Here is a 20240-nt window from a genome sequence, read left to right as displayed (position 1 = left end):
AATCCCAGAAGAGGTAATCTGGCCTGAGGCCTTGAACCTCAGTCCTACCTACTCTTCCTCCCCCCCCCACCATCAGGCCTGGGGTGCCAGGGGAGTGAAGTGTCTCAGTTGGGGCCACATCAGTAAGGATGTTAAAATGTGGGTAGTTGACTAGTCGATGGAATTTCTGTCAGCTAGTCAATAGACACTTCTGTATTCCTCCTTTGATATGTACAAAGGAGCTCTTGTACATTTCAAAGAAGGAATGTGGAACTCTGCGTACAGCCCATGGCCAGTGGGAAGTCCCGCTGACTCCGGGCTGCACATGGCGTGCCTGCTTTGAAATGCACAAGTGTCCCCAGCTGATCCCGGGTTCTGGGAAAGTGCCGTGTGGAACCCTGGATCAGCTGGGGAGTCCCCAGCTGACCCCGGGCTCCACTGTGCCTTTGAAAGGCACAGAGGCAGCTGACCCTGGGATTCCCACGGCATTTCCCTGGAACCTGGGATCAGCTGAGGACTGATCTGGGTTCCGGGGAAATGCTGCGGGGAGCCCAGGATCAGCTGGGGAGTCCCCAGCTGACCCCTGGCTCCATGGCTGCCCCTTTGAAACGCTACCTTGGGCCACTTTAAAGTACCCCTTCTCCCCCCCCCCTTTTCTGCCTCCATCAGATAGAGGCAGCAAAGGGAGGGGGGAATTGACTAGTCGACTAGTCAAAATACTATCCGATAAGCAAATGCTTATTGGATAGTTGACTAGTCGACTAGTCTTTTACATCCTTAGTCCTGAGCTCCTCACATCCCTAAAGTCCTGCACCCTCACATCCCAGTCTTGTTCCACAACACTCCTACACCACTCGCACACCGCAAAACTGTGCCCTAAGCCCATTATGCACCCAACCCCCCAGCTCTGAGCCCCTCATATAGCCCAACCCAATCTCCTGAGCCACCATATCCACAAGCCTGTGGCTTGCTCAGCATCCCAACCCTCCACCTGACCCCAACACTCTCCAGCCTGGAGCTCCCTCCCCAAGCCAGCATCCCCTTCGCTTCCTCCTCCTGCACCCAAATTGCCTCCCAGAGCTTGCACTTTTCATCCCTTCCCACACCCAAATCCCTCATTCCCACCACAGATCCCACCCCTCCTGTCTCAATCAAGTGAGAGTGAGTAAGGGCTGGGGATAGCAAGTAATGGAGAGTAGAGGAATGGAGAGGACGGGGACTCAAGGAAGGGCTGGGGTCTTGGGGAAGGGATGGGGTAGAACTTGGCTTGCCTTGACATTTAAAATGTGATTTTGGGTATAAAAAGCTGTAGAACACTGGTTTAAATAATTTGCCCAGTATTACATAGGAGCTTTGTGGCAGAGGCAGGAATAGAATTTATTTCTACAACTTCTTGAACTATAAGACCTTCCTTTCTCTTCCTTCAATCTCTTTCAGTACACTCCTTCCAAATTCAGTAACAAATAAGATGAATCATACAGACAACAACCTCAGTCACTGCACATCTCTTATCCATTCAATAATTTCATCCTGCAAACAATGAGGCTGGTGGCCTGCTTATAGAATAGTATGTCATCCCATTATTGAAGATTATAATGAGGTCAAATTAATGTTGTACAGATAACTTCGATTCTAGCATTTCCTAACTTTTGAGTGCTTGATTGCAATCTTAATGATCTTGTAATTTAGTGTATATCTACATGACAGTTGGTAGTGTGTATCTTCACCAGTACTCCCCTCTCCTCAAGTGTTAATCTTTCTATTCTCCAGTTCCTGTCCCACCTGATAGTCTTTCTGGCTATTGCCACTCTCTCCCTTGCTCCCGTTTCCCCCCAGACACAATCTGCATCTATCTGCTCCTCCCCAGCTCCTGTCCTTGCCCCATCTTGATTCCTTTTCCCTACCTACCCTGCTGCATTACATGAAGTTTTTTCCTCCTCATCCTTGCTGATGTCAGGTGGAACACTCAGAACACCAGAGAGACCATCTCCCTGCTCTCAATTCTGATGCTTGGTTACACATCTGCCCTGTAGGGAAAGACCTTTTCCACCCCTGCAGTCTTGGGATAGAGCATGCTCACGTTTTTTGTGGAATGGTAGGTTAGCCTTTAGGAGCCCTCAGGGATAGGTCATAATCAGTGGAGATAGAATCTTCAAAGAAATTAGCTGCCAAACTCTGACAATTCTCTAGTGAGCACATACCAACTGAGGTATTTGAGAGACATAATTTTGCCAAATTTTGGGGATTTTTTACAGGGATGGGAAAAAGCACATTTCTGACATGAGGTTAAACACCTTTCCAAATTTCAAATCCCTGCTCCACAGTTGGGAGGTGTTACAGCTTCTCAACAAAAAAAAGTTGTAAGAATATTTTTTTAAATGACAAAAATTATATTTTTCCCTCAAGCCAGGTTTACCAACTACGTTACCTCAACCTAGTTTCTAGTGAATTTAGGCAACTTTTGAGTGAAGTTGGGCAAATTTAGGTGAACTTGGACTGATTTATTTTTTTAAGTGAAAAACAGGCAACAATCATAAGTTTTATATGGTTTGGACTCCAAATATATTCCATCCGTTTCATCAATTTTTCTGTGAGGTTTTTGAGTTTGTTCTAACCCCAGAAGTAGAGCAAAATGTATAGACTGAGAACCCATGCATGTAAAAATAAGATGGCTTGCACAAACCCATATATATTAAAATGGCTGCATTTCACATAGCTTTTCATGTTGCTATATTAAAATGGAGATGTCATCCCCTTTTTTCATCAACAAAACTTTATAAAATATCTCAGTTGTTTTATCCAGTGTTCAAGCCTTCTTGATCCCAGGATATTAAGCAGTCAAGGTGGGTGAGGTAATATCTTTTATTGGACCAATTTCTGTTATTGAAAGAGATTATCTTTGCAATTACACAGAGCTCTTTTTAAGGTCTTGTCAAATTCTTCACCAATAGAATTTTGTCCCGACTAAGATATTATCTCACCCACCTTGTCTTTCAATTGTTTTATATTTATTTCCAGAATAACAAATTGATTAGTGTGCTATGTTTGTTGGGCTGAACTCTCATATGCCAGTTTGTTAATTCAGTGTAAATCTTCATAGAGTTATAGTCAAGCTATGAATGGTAAAAGAATGGGTTGATATGCAATTGCTGATCTATTTATTTCTCACAATTCTGATAGGGATATCAAAATAATTAGGCACCAATTTTTGTTCTGATACTTGTGGCAACAGTATCTGAAATCAAAGTGTGTAATTCCAATACACATTTATTTATGTTAATCTGTAGATATTTCATGGTACTACATGTTATTTATCCCTAATACTAGAGTCATTTCATTAGCAATTTAGCATGTTTTTTTTCAAAAGCACTCCTCGCTGACTTCAGTGGAAACCGAGTTAGGCAAGTACTCTATGCTGTTGAAAATCTCACTGTTAAATTACTAATATTTTCCTATCAAGAAATTGAGCATTTGGTCTCTCTCTTAAGGCTTGGAATATCCTGCTGTGGTGGAATTTGCTCCGTTCCAAAAGATTTCAAAAAAGAAGCTAAAGAAAAAAGATGCAAAAGCTGGAAGCATTGAAGATGGTAAACACATTTTCTTGATCTCATGATGAAAAAGATGCTTAGTTTATTGTTAATAATATAAGATACTAATTTCTGTTTAGTGTTGTGAAGTATAAATAGCTTATTAATATTTTTTACAATATTTTCACAGATCCAGAATATAGGAAATTTTTAGAAAGTTACTGTGCTGATGAAGAGAAAATCTGTGCTAACCCTGAGATTCTGTTGGGAGAGATTGAAGCAAAAACAAGGGAACTCATTGGTCTGTTTTATTTGTCTTTTTTCCTCATTACTGATAATTTTAAGATTATTCTTTTCATATTTTTGGGATACTACCAGCAGGATCTCCCCCATTCAGTCTGGCAGTAATTGAGAGTATATTTTCTTATTCTCCATTGGGGTAATGCTTACAACCACGTCATATGGTACACTTCTGCTTCTGAATGCATTGAACTCATATGTTCCGTATATTCAATGTCTTCAAAAATTGGTCCTTAGTATTTATAAAGGAATAATATATGTTTACTGTTGAAAGATGGTTAGAAAGGCTAAAATGAAAACGTAAAATGAAAGAATGGTCAAGAGCCTCAATACTGCATTCAAGCTCGTTCATAATCCTGGGTGTCTGCACAGTGAAAGGTGAAATACCCTATCAAGATCATCTCAGGGAAGGCTGAAAAAATAATCAAATATTGAATTAAACTGTGTTTATATAGGCAGCATGTCTCTCATATTCTAGAGCAGGATCAGTACACATCAGATCAAGATTGAGCTCTTCAGGATTAAAATATATTGGGTTTCATTGTTCAGGATTCAACAGTGTGAACATTATAAATAATACATATATTTAAAGCTCATGAGGGTACTACAAAGCAAAAAAATTGTATGCATGGTCTTTCCTGCTCTGTTATGCAATCTATTTTTTTCCCAACTCAGCTTTTGAAAAAAAAAAAAAAACGGTTGTACTTACCCTAGAAATTAACCTTTTGATTAGTACTTTTCACTGCTATGCTGAAAACCAAGATTTCATAGTATCATAGAATACTAGAACTGGAAGGGATTTTGAGAGGTCATTGAGTCCAGTCCCCTGCCCTCATGGCAGGACTAATCACCATTGAGAATTCTAGATCATCCCTGATAGATGTCTATCCAACCTGCTCTTAAATATCTCCAGTGATGAAGTTTCTATAACCTCCCAAGGCAATTTATTCCAGTGTTTAAGCACCTTGACAAGAAAATTTCCCTAATGTCCAACCTAAACCTCCCTGGCTGCAGTTTAAGCCCATTGCTTCTTGTCCTATCCTCAGAGGCTAAGGAGAACAATTTTTCTCCCTCCTCCTTGTAACACCCTTTTAGATACTTGAAAACCTCTATCATGTCCCCTCTCAGTCTTCTCTTTTCTAAACTATACAAGCCCAATTCTTTCAGTCTTCTAGACCTTTAATCATTTGTGTTGCTCGTCTCTGGACCGTCTCCAATTTCTCCACATCTTGCTTGAAATGTGGTGCCCAGAACAGAACACAATACTCCATCTGAGGCCTAATCACTGTAGAGTAGAGCAGAAGTATTGCTCCTTGTGTCTTGCTCACAATACTCCTGTTAATACATCCCAGAATCATGTTTGCTTTTTTTTTCAACAGCATCACGCTGTTGACCCATATTAACTTGTGGTCCACTTTGACCCCTAGATCCCTTTCAGCAGTACTGCTTCCTAAACAATCACTTCCCATTCTGTATGTGTGAAACTGATTGTTCCTTCCTAAGTGGAGTACTTTTCATTTGTCCTTAGTAAACTTCATCCTGCTTATTTCAGACCATTTCTCCAGTTTGTCCAGATCATTTTGAATTATGACCCTATCCTCCAAAGCTTTTGCAATCCCCCCGGCTTGTTATCATCTGCAGACTTAATAAGGGTACTCTCTATGCCAATATCTAAATTGTTGATGAAGATATTGAACAGAACCAGTCCCAAAACCGACCCCCTTTGGATACCCAGCTTTTCATTAGTTTATGTCCTTCCACTGTGACTGTGAACCATTAATAACTATTCTCTGAGAACTATTATCCAGCCAGTTATATTCCTACTTTATAATAGTTTAGGTATACTACGTCCACCACTTCTCTCTTATCCACAAGACTTGTTATCCTATCAAAGAAAGCTATTGGACTGGTTTGACGTGATTTGTTCTTCACAAATCCATTCTGGTTGTTACCTGTCAACTTCTTATCTCCAGATTTTTGCAAATGGATTCCCTTTTTATTTGCTCCATTATCTTCCCTGGCACAGAAATTAAACTAACTGGTCTGTAGCTTCCTGAGTTGTTCTTATTTACCTTTTTATAGATGGGCACTATATTTGCCCGTTTCCGGTCTTTTAGAAACTCTCCTGACTTCTGTGATTTTTTCAAAGATGATAGCTAATTCTCAGATACCTCCTCTATTAGCTCCTTGAGTATTCTAGGATGCATTTCATCAGGCCCTGGTGACTTGAAGACATCTAACTTTTCTAAATAATTTTTAACATGTTCTTTTTTTACTTCTAAACATTACCTCATTTCCATGAACATTCACTATGTTAAGCATCCCGTTACCATCAAACTGAAACAGTCATTAAGCACCTTTGCTGTTTCCAAGTTCTTCTTCGAGTGGTCCCCGTGGATGTTCCACTCGTGGTGTCGGGCTCATCCCGGCGCCGCGGATCGGAGATTTACAAAGTCATGCTCCAAGTTTCTGTTGTTGTTTCTCCCTCTTCACTGAGCAAGGGGCCTACCTTCTCCTTGGTCATCTTCTTGCTTTTAATATATTTGTAGAACATCTTCTTGTTACCCTTTGTGTCTCTAGCTGGATTTAGCTCGTTTTGTGCCTTTGCCTTTCTAATCTTGACCCTGCATACCTGCGGCGTTTGCTCATATTCATCCTTTGTAATTTACCTAGTTTCCAATTTTGATATGATTCCTTTTTGATTTTTAGATCATATAAGAGCTCCTGATTGATTCAAGGTGGTCTCTTGCCATACTTTCTTTCTTTCCTACGCAGTGGAATATTTTGCTATTGGGACCTTAATAATGTCCTTTTAAAAAACTGCCAACTCCAATCGGTAGTTTTTCCTCTTAGTTTTGCTTCTCATGGGACGTTACCTACCAGCTGAGTTTACTAAAAACTACCTTCCTGAAATCCACTGTCTCTATTTTGCTGTTCTCCCTTCTAACATTCCTTAGAATCATGAACTCTATGATTTAATGATCATTTTCACCCAAGCTGCCTTCCACTTTCAATTCTCACCCTTAGTTTCTGGTCCTAGGAGGGGATAGTTGTTAAGTAATGCAAGGTATTCCAAATCCTTAGCAGAGGGTTGGGCAATAAATGGAAAGGGTTTGCCAGGGTCAGCTCCTGCCAGGCTGCCAGATGCTTTATTTACCAGGTACTGCCTCTCATAGCTCCCATTGGCCACCGTTTGCCATTCCCAGTCAGTGGAAGCTGTGGGAAGTGGTGGTCCAGCCTTGGCACACTCACACTGCAGCATGGACCTTGGTACTTGCTTATTTAGTAGGTGTGTGAGTTAACAATTAGTGAAGAGTTATTTTGAGCATAGCAAAGAGTAAGGATAAATCAGTGGTGAGGTGGGAAGAATATTACTAAGAATAGTAAATAACTCTATCATTAACAAAGCTTGAAAATGTGGGATTGTTATAGATGTGGAAGTTCCCCAAATGCGTATCCGTACTTGGCCAGAAGGTTTCCCTAGATATTTCACAGCAGTGTGAAAATGACTAAGTTTCTCAGTATCTTAATAAAAAATTTTGTAACTCCATTTTTTGAGCTATTAAAGTAAAAGGGATAGCCTTAAAGTTGCAAATTCAGTGTTGACAGTATCTCAGCTGAGGGAGGTTCTGCAGAATGGCTTTTTAATGTTTTGTTTCTATGAAGTCTATTCACAGCAGATCAAATTAAATTATCCTATATTTATTTTGAGTTATTTTTTTTAAATGTTTTTTTTAAGTTGCAACCATGTTTTATCAATGTCAAAACCAAGAAGAACTTAGTACCATAGCTCTACCTAGGGATGTGATATTGTAAATGCGTAAATGGGTAACCGATTACCCTAAAAGCTGGCACCCCACCAGCACCTCACTCCCTGATGCTTCTACCTCTGATAAAAAGGCAACAGTGCAGAGTGGGGCAGGCAGCTCCATGGGAGCTGCCTTCCCCCATATGTAAACATGTAACCACTGAATTTTTCAGCAGTCACAAGTTTAATTAAACAAACATATTTCAACATCCCTAGCTGTAGGTGAATCGTACAAGGGCCCAGCTGTGCTTCAGAAACGAGTGTAACTCTCATTGAAGTTAGTGAAAGATATGGCCATGTATCGGAGAGCAGAACTGAGCCTCAAATTCTCAAAGGATTCCAAATGTGCCTCCAGGTCATGTTAGCTCAAATGAGCATATTTGATAGCTCCTTTCAGGTGCTCTAGTCTAGCTTATCAATTTCAGTGTGACAGAGTAATGTAATACAGAATTAAAAAGCAGAATTTCTTTAACAACATTAACATAGGCTCAGTGGTCCTTTTGGCCATGTTTTTAGAAAAGAAAGACACAAATTCAAAGCTGTTGCTTGCATAGAGATCCCCATTTCTTCTTAAATTTTCATCTGATTTCTTTTTAAGGGTTCATTCATGTTTTTTAAAAAGGCTTTTAAGTTTGCATTTAAGATTTTGTAACTAAATAATTTAAGAATAATTGTATCACAATAACTAGTAACGTCTTAAATTAGGATATTTTTAGAACATGAATTTAGGCCAGGTTTAAGTCATGTTTTAAATGTTAAAGGTCAGATCAAGGAAATCACAGCTTCAAGAAAATGACCTTTTACAACTTTGTTTTGTTGTGGTGGCTTCAAAATTATATCATACACCCTAATGGCAATTCCACTCTCCCTCCTTTCCCTTTGTGTTTGCTCGTCTTCTTTTGGATTTAGTGAGAGCCCTTTACATGCATCCAAAGCAGTCTTTAGTCCTAAATATTGTGCTTTGTTACAGTTCTGTTCTTGTACATCTAAAACTGACAGAGGAGCTAAAACATGTTTATACCTACTTACATCTGTATCTATAGTATTGGAAGTTTCAGCCCTCAATTAAAGTTTCAGCCCAGAAAATTCAGAGTTGTAATTAGAAGTGGCATGCAAGCCGCAAAGCTTGGATTTAACTCCAAATTTCTATAAAGTCTGATGTTTCAATCTGCGGATTTAGCTTGGATTTAATTCTAGTTGGAAGCAGTGTCAGACCCATATTGTAAGAAAGAAAGTTTAATGTAGTAAATATTGGGACTCAGAAGAGCTGTTATTTTCCTGGTTCTTCTATAGCCTGCTGTGTTATCTTAGACTAATCATTTCACATCTGTGTGTCTATCAGTAAAATGAGGATGATACCACCTTTGTAAGTGCTTTGAGATCTGTGGATGAAAAGTGCTGTATATGACCACGGTAATGGTAGTTAAAGAATAGCTGCACAGCCAGGTACTGGTATACCAGTGTTAAAATTTAGGAATACATTTTGAATATATTGGTTTCCTTTTTGTAAATAATATTTTCATGAACAACAGGAAAATTCTTTCCTGAAAATTGAAGTATCTGATTATGAGTCAAACATTAAATAATCACAGAAAATATCTCTGGCTCTCTTACTTCTAGGCTCCTTAGTGATGAAGAGCCAGGGATCCTTTCTGAATGGAGAGATGGGGACATTTTCCAACATATATACATCGCTTGAAATAAAGTGTTATATGTCACCTACCTCCCTTACAGTTAAAGCTTAAAAGAAAGGGTAAATACTTTTTTAAAAAGAAACAAGTACATATTTTAGGAGTTGAACACTACATTACACATTTTTTGTATTTTAGCTAGAAGAACAACACCTCTTTTGGAATATATTAAAAATAGAAAATTAGAAAAGCAGGTAGGTCCAGTCTTTTAACTGAAGCTCAACTTTTATGTTTCAAGTATGTTTTACATTTGAAAAAAAATTATATAAACAATTTTCCAATTCTTCAGAGGATACGAGAAGAAAAAAGGGAAGAACGAAGGAGGAGAGAATTGGAAAAGAAACGTCTGCGAGAGGAAGAGAAAAGAAAGCGCAGAGAGGAAGAAAGACGTAAAAGAAAAGAAGCAGAGAAGCAAAAGAAAATTGCTGAAAAAGAAATAAGGATCAAGGTACTTTTAAGAAAAAATTTAAATTATTTTTCATTTGAAACTATTCAGAATTTGTTTCTCTGTCTCCCATTAACTTCCTAAGTACTCATATCAATTGGGCAGAATGAAGGAAAATCTAACTCAGCTCCCCATGATTAGAAGTTTGTCAAGGAGTCAGGAAGAGTAGGGATTCTAGGATTTTTTAATATCCCTTTTAACTATTTTTCTGTTTTTGTTACTCTAACTTTTCTTTTTGCTCATGAGGTAGCCATTTTGTGAAACCCCAACATGAAGGCTGAAAGATTTCTGGATTACTGTATATCTTCTACATTTTCCACTACATAGTGCTTGTACTTGTAATATACCACACCTTTTTTTCTGTCATTCATAAGCTATAAGTTCTTTACCACCTTTTATTGACTTGGGATCTCTCCATTGGCCTTAGTGGAGTTACACATTGGCTGAGCTTGGCCAGCATTCTCATTAGTTTAAAATTTGAGTCTCCCCTATGATAGCAATATGATCCATTATGTTTGCCCTCTTGACCACTCTTTACACTTCTGGAGAAGTTCCTTATTTCCTATACAAGATCCATATTCTAGTTTTATTATATTGTATTGGCTCTATTTTTAAAAATGTATTTTAATACGAAGAAAGTTTTTTACATATCTCTCAACGTGACATCATTGTCTCATTAACTACATGGTATTCATCAAATGGAATGCATGAAATATGGCATTAATTATAACCTACACAGTAGAGATTTGATTCCAATTATAAGCAGAGAAATTAGGGACATATACTTTACATGTACAGAAAATATATATTTAAATTTAATTCTATGAACTTACATATGCTGACTTACAACTCTTTGTACTAGTACAATATTCTGATTTACTGTATTTTCCGGCGTATAAGACGACTTTTGATGCTAAAAAACATCCCCCAAAAATCGGGGGTCGTCTTATATGCCGGGTATACAGGCGGCAGGGCATCCCAGGCGCGCCTGGGATGCCCCACCGCCGGCTTCCCCCGAGGCTTTGCAAAGCCGCGGAGGGGCTCCGGCGGCGGGGCAGCCCAGGCGCGCCTGGGATGCCCTGCCGCCTGTATACCCGGCATATAAGACGACCCCCGATTTTTGGGGGATGTTTTTTTAGCATCAAAAGTCGTCTTATACGCCGGAAAATACAGTATGCCCCGCCGCCGGCTTCCCCCGAGGCTTTGCAAAGCCGCGGAGGGGCTCCGGCGGCGGGGCAGCCCAGGTGTGCCGGGGCTGTCCCGCTGCCGGGGCGTCCTCAGAGGCTTTGCTCCCGGTGTCCCTGGTCTGCTGGAGACGGTCCCCAGCAGACCAGAGGCACCGGGAGCAAAGCCGAAGCGGTGGCGGGGTGCCGCGCTTCTGAGGCTTTGCTCTGGCAAAGCCTCAGAGGCGTGGGACCCCGCCGCTGCTGCAGCTTTGCTCCCGGTGCCTCTGGTCTGCTGGGGACCGTCTTCAGCAGACCAGGGACACCGGGAGCAAAGCCGGGGAGGCAGAGGGGCGCTGGGGTATAAGATGAAAACCTATCTTTTAACTAAAAAATTAGGGGGTCGTCTTATACGCCCAGTAGCCTTATACACCGGAAAATATGGTAATATAAATATACAAGTAACCTGTTAAGACTGTACCTATATTTTAAAATGATTTTTTTACAAAAATTTTAAGAAAAATACATTACAACAATATGAGCCTAAAATTGTAAAATAAAATTTGTGGTTACCAGATTGCACTGTTCTTTCTACTATATGTTTAACATTAATAGATAGTGGTTACATTTATATTTTATGCAATTAATCAGTTCAGTTACACAAAGCCTCATTTCTAAAAATTAAAGGTAAGGGAAAGAACTATTCACTTGATTAAGGTTTGCAGGATTGAGCCTCAAAGTTTATAGAGTGCTTGGAAGATGTAAATTGGTGTACAGTAATGATATGCTGTGTACCAGTATTGCTAATTGTGCATGTGCAGGCAACAAGACAAGAAACATTCTACATCTTCACATGGCAAGAAAAGAAAAATAACTATGCACTTCAAAATGTGCTGTACGGAAAGTATATCTTAATCTGCTCATGTGTTACCAGTTTTTATAAATTACGTAGAGAAGTGAGGAGTGATTCTGCATTCTTTGAAGTATTATGGTAGTTTTGCTATTCATTTAAATGATAATAAGATTGGGCCCACAGACATAGGCTTATTGGGTAGATGAGTCACTACTCAACTAGTCACTTCTCCCCCTCTTTCTGCCTCTGTATCAGAGGCAGCAAGGGGCAGGAGAGCAGGAGCCGGTACTCGGGGGAGCTAGCTGAAAAGCCGGTTTCCCCCAGCACCATCTTCGCAGGGGTGGGTGGCACAGTGGGGAAACATTGTGAGAGGGGAGTGAAGCAGTCCCTGCTCATACCAGTCCAACTGCTGTGTCTCTGCCTCCTTGTTATCTAGAATCATAGAATAGAATCATAGAATTCTACAACTGGAAGGGACCTCAAGGTCATTGAGTCCATTCCCCTGCCCTTGTGGCAGGACCAAATATTATCTAGATCATCCCTAATAGATGTCTATTCAACCTGCTCTTAAATACCTCCGGTGATGGAGATTCCACAACCTCCGTAAGCAATTTGTTCCAGTGTTTAACCACCTTGACCGTTAGGAAGTTTTTCCTAATGTCTAGTCCTAAACCTCCCTTGCTGCAATTTAAACCCATTGCTTCTTGTCCTATCATCAGAGGCAAAAGAGAATAATTTTTCTCCCTCCTCCTTGTAACACCCTTTTAGATACTTGAAAACCACTATCATGTCCCCTCTCAGTCTTCTCTTTTCTAAACTAAACAAGCCCAATTCTATAGGTCATGTTTTCTAGATCTTTAATCATTTTTGTTGCTCTTCCCTGGACCTTCCAATTTCTCCACATCTTTCATGAAATGTAGTGCCCAGAACTTGACACAATACTCCAATTGAAGCCTAATCAGCACAGAGTAGAACGGAAGAATGACTTCTTGTGTCTTGCTCACAACACTCCTGTTAATGTGATTCTGGGATGTATTTGCTTTTTTTGCAACAGTGTCACACTGTTGACGCATGTTTAACTTGTGGTCCACTGTGATACCTCAATCCCTTTCAGCAGTACTCCTTCCCGTTCTGTATATGTGAAACTGATTGTTCCTTCCTAAGTGGAGTACTTTGGATTTGTCCTTGTTAAACTTCATCCTGTTTATTTCAGACCATTTTTCTAGTTCGTCCAGATCATTTTGAATTATGATTCTATCTTCCAAAGCACTTGCAACTCCTCCCAGTTTGGTATCATCTGAAAACTTAATAAGCATACTCTCTATGCCATCATCTAAATCATTGATTAAGATATTGAACAGAACTGGTCCGAAAACAAACCCCTGTGGAACCCCATTTGTTATGCCCTTCCAGTATGTTTGTGAACTGTTAATAACTACTCTCTGAAAAGGGTTATCCAGCCAGTTATGCACCCACCTTATAGTAGCCCCATTTAGGTTGCATTTCCCTAGTTTATTGATAAGAGGGTCATGCGAGACCATGTCAGATTCCTTACTAAAGTCTAGGTATACCACGTCCACCACATCTCCTTTATCCACAAAACTTGTTTTCCTATAAAAGCTATCGGACTGGTTTGACATGATTTGTTCTTTACAAATCCATGCTGGCTGTTACCTATCAACTTATTATCTTCCAGATGTTTGCAGATGGATTCCTCAATTACTTGTGCCATTATCTTCCCTGGCAAAGAAGTTAAACTGGCTGGTCTGTAGTTTTCTGGGTTGTTCTTATTTACCTTTTTATAGATGGGCACTATATTTGCCCATTTCTGGTCTTCTAGAATCTCTCCTGACTTCCATGATTTTTTGAAGATGATTTTTCAAAGTTAAAGGCTCAGAGATCTCCTCTCTCAGCTCCTTATTATAGGATGCGTTTCATTAGGCCCTGGTGACTTGAAGACTTCTAACTTTTCTAAGTAATTTTAACTTGTTCTTTTTTTATTTTAACTACCCAATTTCCACTAGCATTCACTATGGTAGGCATCCCATCATCATCAAACTTAAACAAAGAAGTCATTAAGCACCTTTGCTATTTCCAAGTTTCCTGTTATTGTTTTTCCCTCTTCACGGAGCAATGGGCCTACCCTGTCCTTGGTCTTCCTCTTGCTTCTAATATATTTGTAGAACATCTTATTGTTACCCTTTGTATGTCTAGCTAGATTTAGCTCCTTTTTGGCCTTTGCCTTTCTAATCTTGCTCCTGCATACCCGTGTTGTTTTCTCATAGTTCATCCTTTGTAATTTGATCTAGTTTCCACTTTTTATATGACTCCTTTTTGATTTTTAGATCATATAAGATCTTCTGGTTGATTTAAAGTGGTCTCTTGCCACACTTTCTATCTTTCCTACACAGAGAAATTGTTTGGTTTTGTGCCCTTAATAATGTCCCTTTAAAAAGCTGCCAGCTCTGTTCAGTTGTTTTTCCTCTTAGTCTATTGACTACTCAATTAGCTGATTAATTGAAATTTAACATCCCTAATTTCAACACATACAATCTTTTGCCTGTCTCTGAGATACACAGTAATTATTTATAGCTAATACCCAGGAGAATAAAGTAGGTAAGCATATATTTTCAAGTATTTTTTATTAAATCATATTTTTAAGGTTGCAGCTGCATGATTTGTATTGTACTTTAGTCATCTATTAATATAGGTAAACTGCATTTTAAATGTCTGTTTTAATGATCTTTGAAAAAAATTAAATCACTAAAATAAAATCTGAATGAAATAGGTTTTGCTAATTAGCATTAGCTGGTATACATTAGAATAATAAGTTGCTGAAATGTCTTAGGGTACATTAACACTTATACATTAACATAAACTTTATTTCATAGCTTCTTAAAAAGCCTGAAAAAGGTGATGATCTGATCGGTGAAATGAATAAGGAAAAAGGAGAAGAAGCTGATATTGAAGAAAGCAAATGGGAAAAATCACCTGGATCAGGGAGTATAAAACCCAAGCCATTGGAAGGTTCACCAAAGGAACCTAAGGAAAAGTAAGTACTGTTTATCTTGTAAGGTTGCAACTTGGATCCCAAGTAGCCCTATTTTGACATCTTAAGTGATGCGTTATTCTTGTGCTGGGTCTCAGTACAGGAATGGATTTTGCTCTGTGAATGTGGCCATCTACTTCTTTTTCTCTTAGTTTTCCTATTTGTAAAATGGGTGTAGTAACAACTTACGTCCCTGACAGGCTTAAGGCAAGGCTAAATTAATTAATGTAGATAAAGTGCTTTTAATATATAGGAATTTAAAATGCTTTCAATGTATATTTGTAAGTTGGTTGTTTGGAACTCGGACACATTTTCCCATAGAAAGAATGTTATAAATGGTGGTTAGGTTCCCAAGCTAGCCCACAAGAGCCTATTTAACCCATAAAGTAGCTGAGATACCGTATATTTGCAATGAAAAATAGTAGAAAATCATACTGTTGCAATTGTAGTAATTAAACAAAACAGAAAAATTGTAACGACTACACAGCACTCTAAACTCAAAATAAGATCTGCAATTTGTGCTACACATTGCGTATCTTATCTCGAATCTATTTCGAAATAGCTTATTTTGAAATTTGGCGCATCTACACAATGCCAAATTTTGAAATAACATGCTAATTCGAGCCAACCCTTATCCTTCATGCACCGAGGTTTACCAGGAGGGTGAAATAGCGTGCCTGTTATTTTGAAATATTTCATGGGTGGCTTGTGTACACATGGGGTAACTATTTCAGGATACCTCCAGTATCCCAAAATAGTATTGCAGTGTAGACATACCCTAAGAAATAGTCTTTTTATTTAATATTGAATGCTGGTTGGTGCTTGAGGAAAGGCAGGTTTCATTAGAGAAAGATGAGAAAGCAGGTGGAGAGTCTGAAGCAATATTATAATCCCACAGGGTTAGATTAACTCTTCTGGGTGCCTGGGTCTATTAGAGTTTTAGGGGCCCTCTAGACTCTGTGTTTGGTCCAAAAATTAGAGATTCAGAGTAGAAGAGGAGACTGTGGGCTGAGGCAGGAGGCTGTGTGTGAGGGAGGATGAGGGCTCCGATTGGGGGAGTGGGCTCTGGGGTATAGCTGAGGATGAGGCATTTGGAATGTAGGAAGGGGTTCCATGCTGGGCCCAGTTATTTGGAAGGGCTCAGGGCAGGAGATTGGTGTACGGTGTCTGGGTGGGAGTTAGGATGTGGGAGGGGATTTAGGGCTGTTGTAGAGGGTTGAGGGGGGGAGCTTACCTTTGGTGGTACAGGTCGGGGTGGTGGAGGGGGAGGCAAGTGGCTTTGTGTACAGCACCACCCCCTACAACTCCCACTTCTGCAGTGCTTTTCAGTCAAGGATCTGAGTGTTTTGCAAGCATGAAAAAACGAGTCTCAGAACATCTTTATGTAAGTAAGCTGTTAAGTCTATTTTATGGATGGACACACTGGAGCACAGAGTGCTTAAGGTGTCACTGTGAGTCAGTTGAAGAATGAAAATTAAATTCTAGGAGTCGTGACTCCCACTTCCCTGCTCTAGTCAAATAACAGATGTATTGCTCTTTCCCATATGGGGGCCTTTCTAAATTTCTTCAAGTGATTGCTCATATTGATTCCAAATAGGTTTGCATACATTGTGTGTAAAGTTGGTAGCTTTCCCCCTAGCCTAGTAGCACCCTTCAGAGCATCTTTGGAGCTCCTGGCTGTCATATCTTCATGGTGGTGAATATAGGTAACTGCCAACCCACCACCTCTTCAGTTCCTTCTTATTGCCAGTGAGGGTGGATGGAGCTGTGTGTCTCGCTTGCCTCTACAAGCACTTCCCCAAGTGATTGAACTTTGAGTGTTCTGTAAATAGTTAATTAGTTTTTTTCTCCATCCTATTTTTCCCTTCTGAGAGTTTGGGAAATTCCTTGATCCCAAAGGTTTAAGCCATGCGGGACCTGACACAAGCGCAGCCAATGGACTACCCCCATGACTCCTGCCTGAAGTGTTTGGGGGAGGTGCACCAAACAGATCTCAGCAAGATCTGCATAGGGTTCCAATTGAGGACAAAAAGGAAAGAGACTACAGGTGGAAACCTCTACTTATGGAGCCAGCCCTCTGTCCCCAGCAGCTCTGGCCTGGCAAGATTTGTCATAGAGCACCTGTGTAATGCACCGGGCTCTAGGATTCTGAGCATAGATACCCTTGACACTGACACTCCCCAGCGCTGAAGCCTGCAGAGGTAACACGTCACGGCTTGTGCTCTCTGGTGTCCCATAAGCAGTACAAGAAGGTGGACAGAATTGAGGGGGGCGCTTGTCCACAACTAAAACAGCTGGGTCTGACAGTGCAACCATGGTGCTACACAGGGACACCTGGTGCTAGTATTGGTGAAGCCAGCACCATTGACTTTGGGCCTGCAGAGGGATCTGTTGAGTATGTTGCCATTGGATTTTTGTGCTAGAGAGTGACAGATGGAGGACCTTAGTCTCCCTTCCACCCCCAAAAACGTTTGAGGGAGGCAGGGACTTGATCAGGGTTCCCTCTAAGCTGTGTGAGAGCACGACACCACAGCTGCTTAATCAGCCCCACCCAGCCAGGGGCTCAAGGCTCTGTGCATGGAGCTGCCAGGCTGGGGAAGGGGCATTTCTCCCTCAGTGACAGCAGTAGCTCCCTGCTGTGGACGGAGCAGAGAGTCTCTCCTAGCCGGTAGGGACAGTCCCCTCTCTTAGGGAACTCCACTCTGCCAACTTCATTCCTGCAACACTTCTAATTGATGCTTTTTCTGTGCTTGGTAGCAGACAGAGTAGGAAGCAGAGAGACAAGCAGGTACTGCAGGATCTAACCTGAAAGTGTTCTTTCAGTTTATGCAGGCACATATGTGGGAAGAGGGGGGTGTGAAGGGTGTCACTGCACCCCCATGTCTCCCAAGGGGCTAATTCTGGCCACCCAGGGGAAGGCTGGAGTGGCACGCTGCCTGAGCCTCCTTCCTTCCATGAGGAGTACCGGTAGTTCGAATTAGAGATCCTAATTTGAACTACCTACTCCATGCCGCATGTAACCGTGGGCACGGAGTTCGGACTAAGGGACATTTAAAAATGGCGGCGCCCGGGAAGATGCAAATGAAGCCCGGGATATTTAAATCCCGGGCTTCATTTGCAACTTCGAATGCCTACATTAGCCTCCCTAGTTCGAACTAGGGGGCTAGTGTAGACATATCCTCTCTTACAACCCCTTCCCCAGGCCAAAATCCTCTCCTACACCCATACCACTTACTGGACCGTGCACCCCAAACCCCTGCCCCGATCACAGCCCCCTCCTTCACGTACACTTTCTCTTAGACCCCTCACCCTCTCCTGTACTCCCCTCAGGCCCTTCAACCCCTCCTGTACTCTAGTCCTTTCTCTCAAGTCCCCTTCTGCACCCAACCTCCATCCCTGACTGCATACCCCATCATACAAGGGTGGCCCTTGACCATTTGCCAAAATTGTGGAGTGGCCCCCCATTAAAAATTATTGCCCGCCTGTGAGCTGGAGGATGTTGACAGTGTGGCCCCCACTGCTCGGCGCACACCTCCTTTGCATGCCGAGTGAAAACAGAGAGGATGGGACATATTTGTGAAAGTTTGGATAAATGCTGAGAGCGGATTGCAAACGCCTCCCTTTCCGTCTTCCTCCGGCCGCACTTTCATTGCTTTGCAGCCTGACTTGGGGCTCCATTCTCAAATACCTAATCCCATGCTTAAGCTTTGGCAGAATTGAACCTGGAAATATGGGACCACTGCTCAGAGTCAGAGTTTCATGTTAGAAGGGACCACCAGATTATCTAGTTCAGGAGTTCTTAAAGTCAGGAGCAGGCCTATCAAACGATATTTTTTTTCTTTTAAAGAGCTCTGTCTGTTAGCTCCCGGTAGCTGGTGCCCCTGCAGAAGCCTGGGAGGTGGAAATAAAGGGGAAAGTCAGAGCCCTGCCATTTGGATTCAGGCTGTCCTTCCTTCCCATTCTTCTGCCAGTCCCCCATCTTGTTGCTACCTCAGGGGGCTGACAGGCTCAGGCTGCCAGCTACCTGGGGAAGCAGCAATAGCGCGCAGGCAATGGAGCATTACATCTGCTGCGAACTGAAAAGTGACATTGACAAATATCACTGTTCACAGTGCCGACCTTATTTCTGTATTGTTGCTGCTCCTGGGCTGCCTTCAGAGCTAGGTGGCAGTATATGAGGGGCATAAATGACTACGGGAGAGAGGGGAGGGGCTTGATCAAATATGTTTTAAAACCACTAATCTTATCTAAGTAGTATCACAGAACACCATCAACCTAAAGCGATGTTTACAGGACTAAGTTTACAGGAGGCTAAACTATTATGTAGCAGGCAAACAATAGAAGATTCTTCTTTGAGTGCTTGCTCATGTCCATTCTGATTAGGTGTACGCACGCCGCGTTCACGGATTCCGGAGCTTTTTTCCCTTAGCAGTATCCATAGGGCCAGCAGGGAAGCCCCTGGAGTGGCGCCAGTATACCAGTGCATATATATCCCTGCTGGCCCCTCCACCCCCTCAGTTCCTTCTTACCGCCCATGACGGTAGCTGGAGAATGCTTCAGGCTGAAAGCTGCTCTCTGTAAGAGCTTTAAACCCCGGACCAAAAAGGAGAGAGACTCCCGGCTGAAACTCCTACTAATGGAGTCGGCACTGCAGCCTCAGAGCGAGGAGCAGCCTCACTCTGTCCGCAGCGCACCATCGGCGGCACCCCCGTCGGACAAACACCGCCTTGAGACCGACAAGGCACCGAGGCACAGATCGCAGTCCCCGGTGCCGAGGGCCCCCAAGAGCTCGAGGGGACACTTGGCAGAGAGGAGTGCCCAGAAGGTGCGCCCTAAGGAGGGGCACCTTTCGTCTAAGGCCTCCAAAAAGGCGCAGCCCGGACAAGGGCAAGAGCCCGGGGCAGCCCGTGGGGCTAGGAGAGGTCCGTCGGCCCTCCACCCTAGAAACTTTTGAGGCAGCCTAGGACCTCATTCACATGGCTGTGGATGAAGGAGAGGGCCCGGTGCCGCAGGAGCGGACCGTGCCGGCACCGGCCTTAAGTGCCCCCCAGCAGGCTATGGCCGGGTCATGGGACCCTCTGGGCGAAGGGCAGGCCTCGGCCCAGCAGCAGTTTTTCCTGGTGCCGGGAAGAACACCGGCACCGGAGCCGGGACGAACGCTGGCACCGACCCCGGGCACCTTCCCGACGGCACCGGCAGCGGCACCGGGAGCGAGTGCACTTGCGGCGCCGACGGCACCGGTGCAGGGCCCGGTGCCGCAGACGGCCCCGCACCGTTCTATGCGCCATCTGCGGTGCCACAGCAGGCGCCCTGCACGGCACCGATGCTGATGCCTCTCCCGGCACCGATCCCTGCTCACACCTTGGGAGCGACAACCCAGCAGCAGGGTGTGGCGCCGCTGCACATGACGGCACCGGAGGGTTAT

General features: G+C 42.5%; 1 protein-coding gene across 2 annotated transcripts in view; it reads left to right on the top strand.

Annotated features, from left to right (window-relative positions):
- Positions 1–20240, top strand: part of UPF3A (UPF3A regulator of nonsense mediated mRNA decay) — a 45339-nt gene that overhangs the window by 12106 nt on the left and 12993 nt on the right. For both annotated transcript variants that reach the window (XM_075918168.1, XM_075918178.1), the window contains exons 4-8: positions 3468–3566; positions 3697–3807; positions 9444–9499; positions 9595–9753; positions 14658–14818. In XM_075918168.1, the coding sequence (XP_075774283.1) occupies positions 3468–3566; positions 3697–3807; positions 9444–9499; positions 9595–9753; positions 14658–14818 (586 nt within the window). The remainder of the gene's footprint in view (positions 1–3467; positions 3567–3696; positions 3808–9443; positions 9500–9594; positions 9754–14657; positions 14819–20240) is intronic.

This window comes from Pelodiscus sinensis, chromosome 1, assembly GCF_049634645.1.
Source record: "Pelodiscus sinensis isolate JC-2024 chromosome 1, ASM4963464v1, whole genome shotgun sequence".
NCBI lineage: Eukaryota > Metazoa > Chordata > Testudines > Trionychidae > Pelodiscus > Pelodiscus sinensis.
This window is presented reverse-complemented; position numbering and strand designations above follow the sequence as displayed.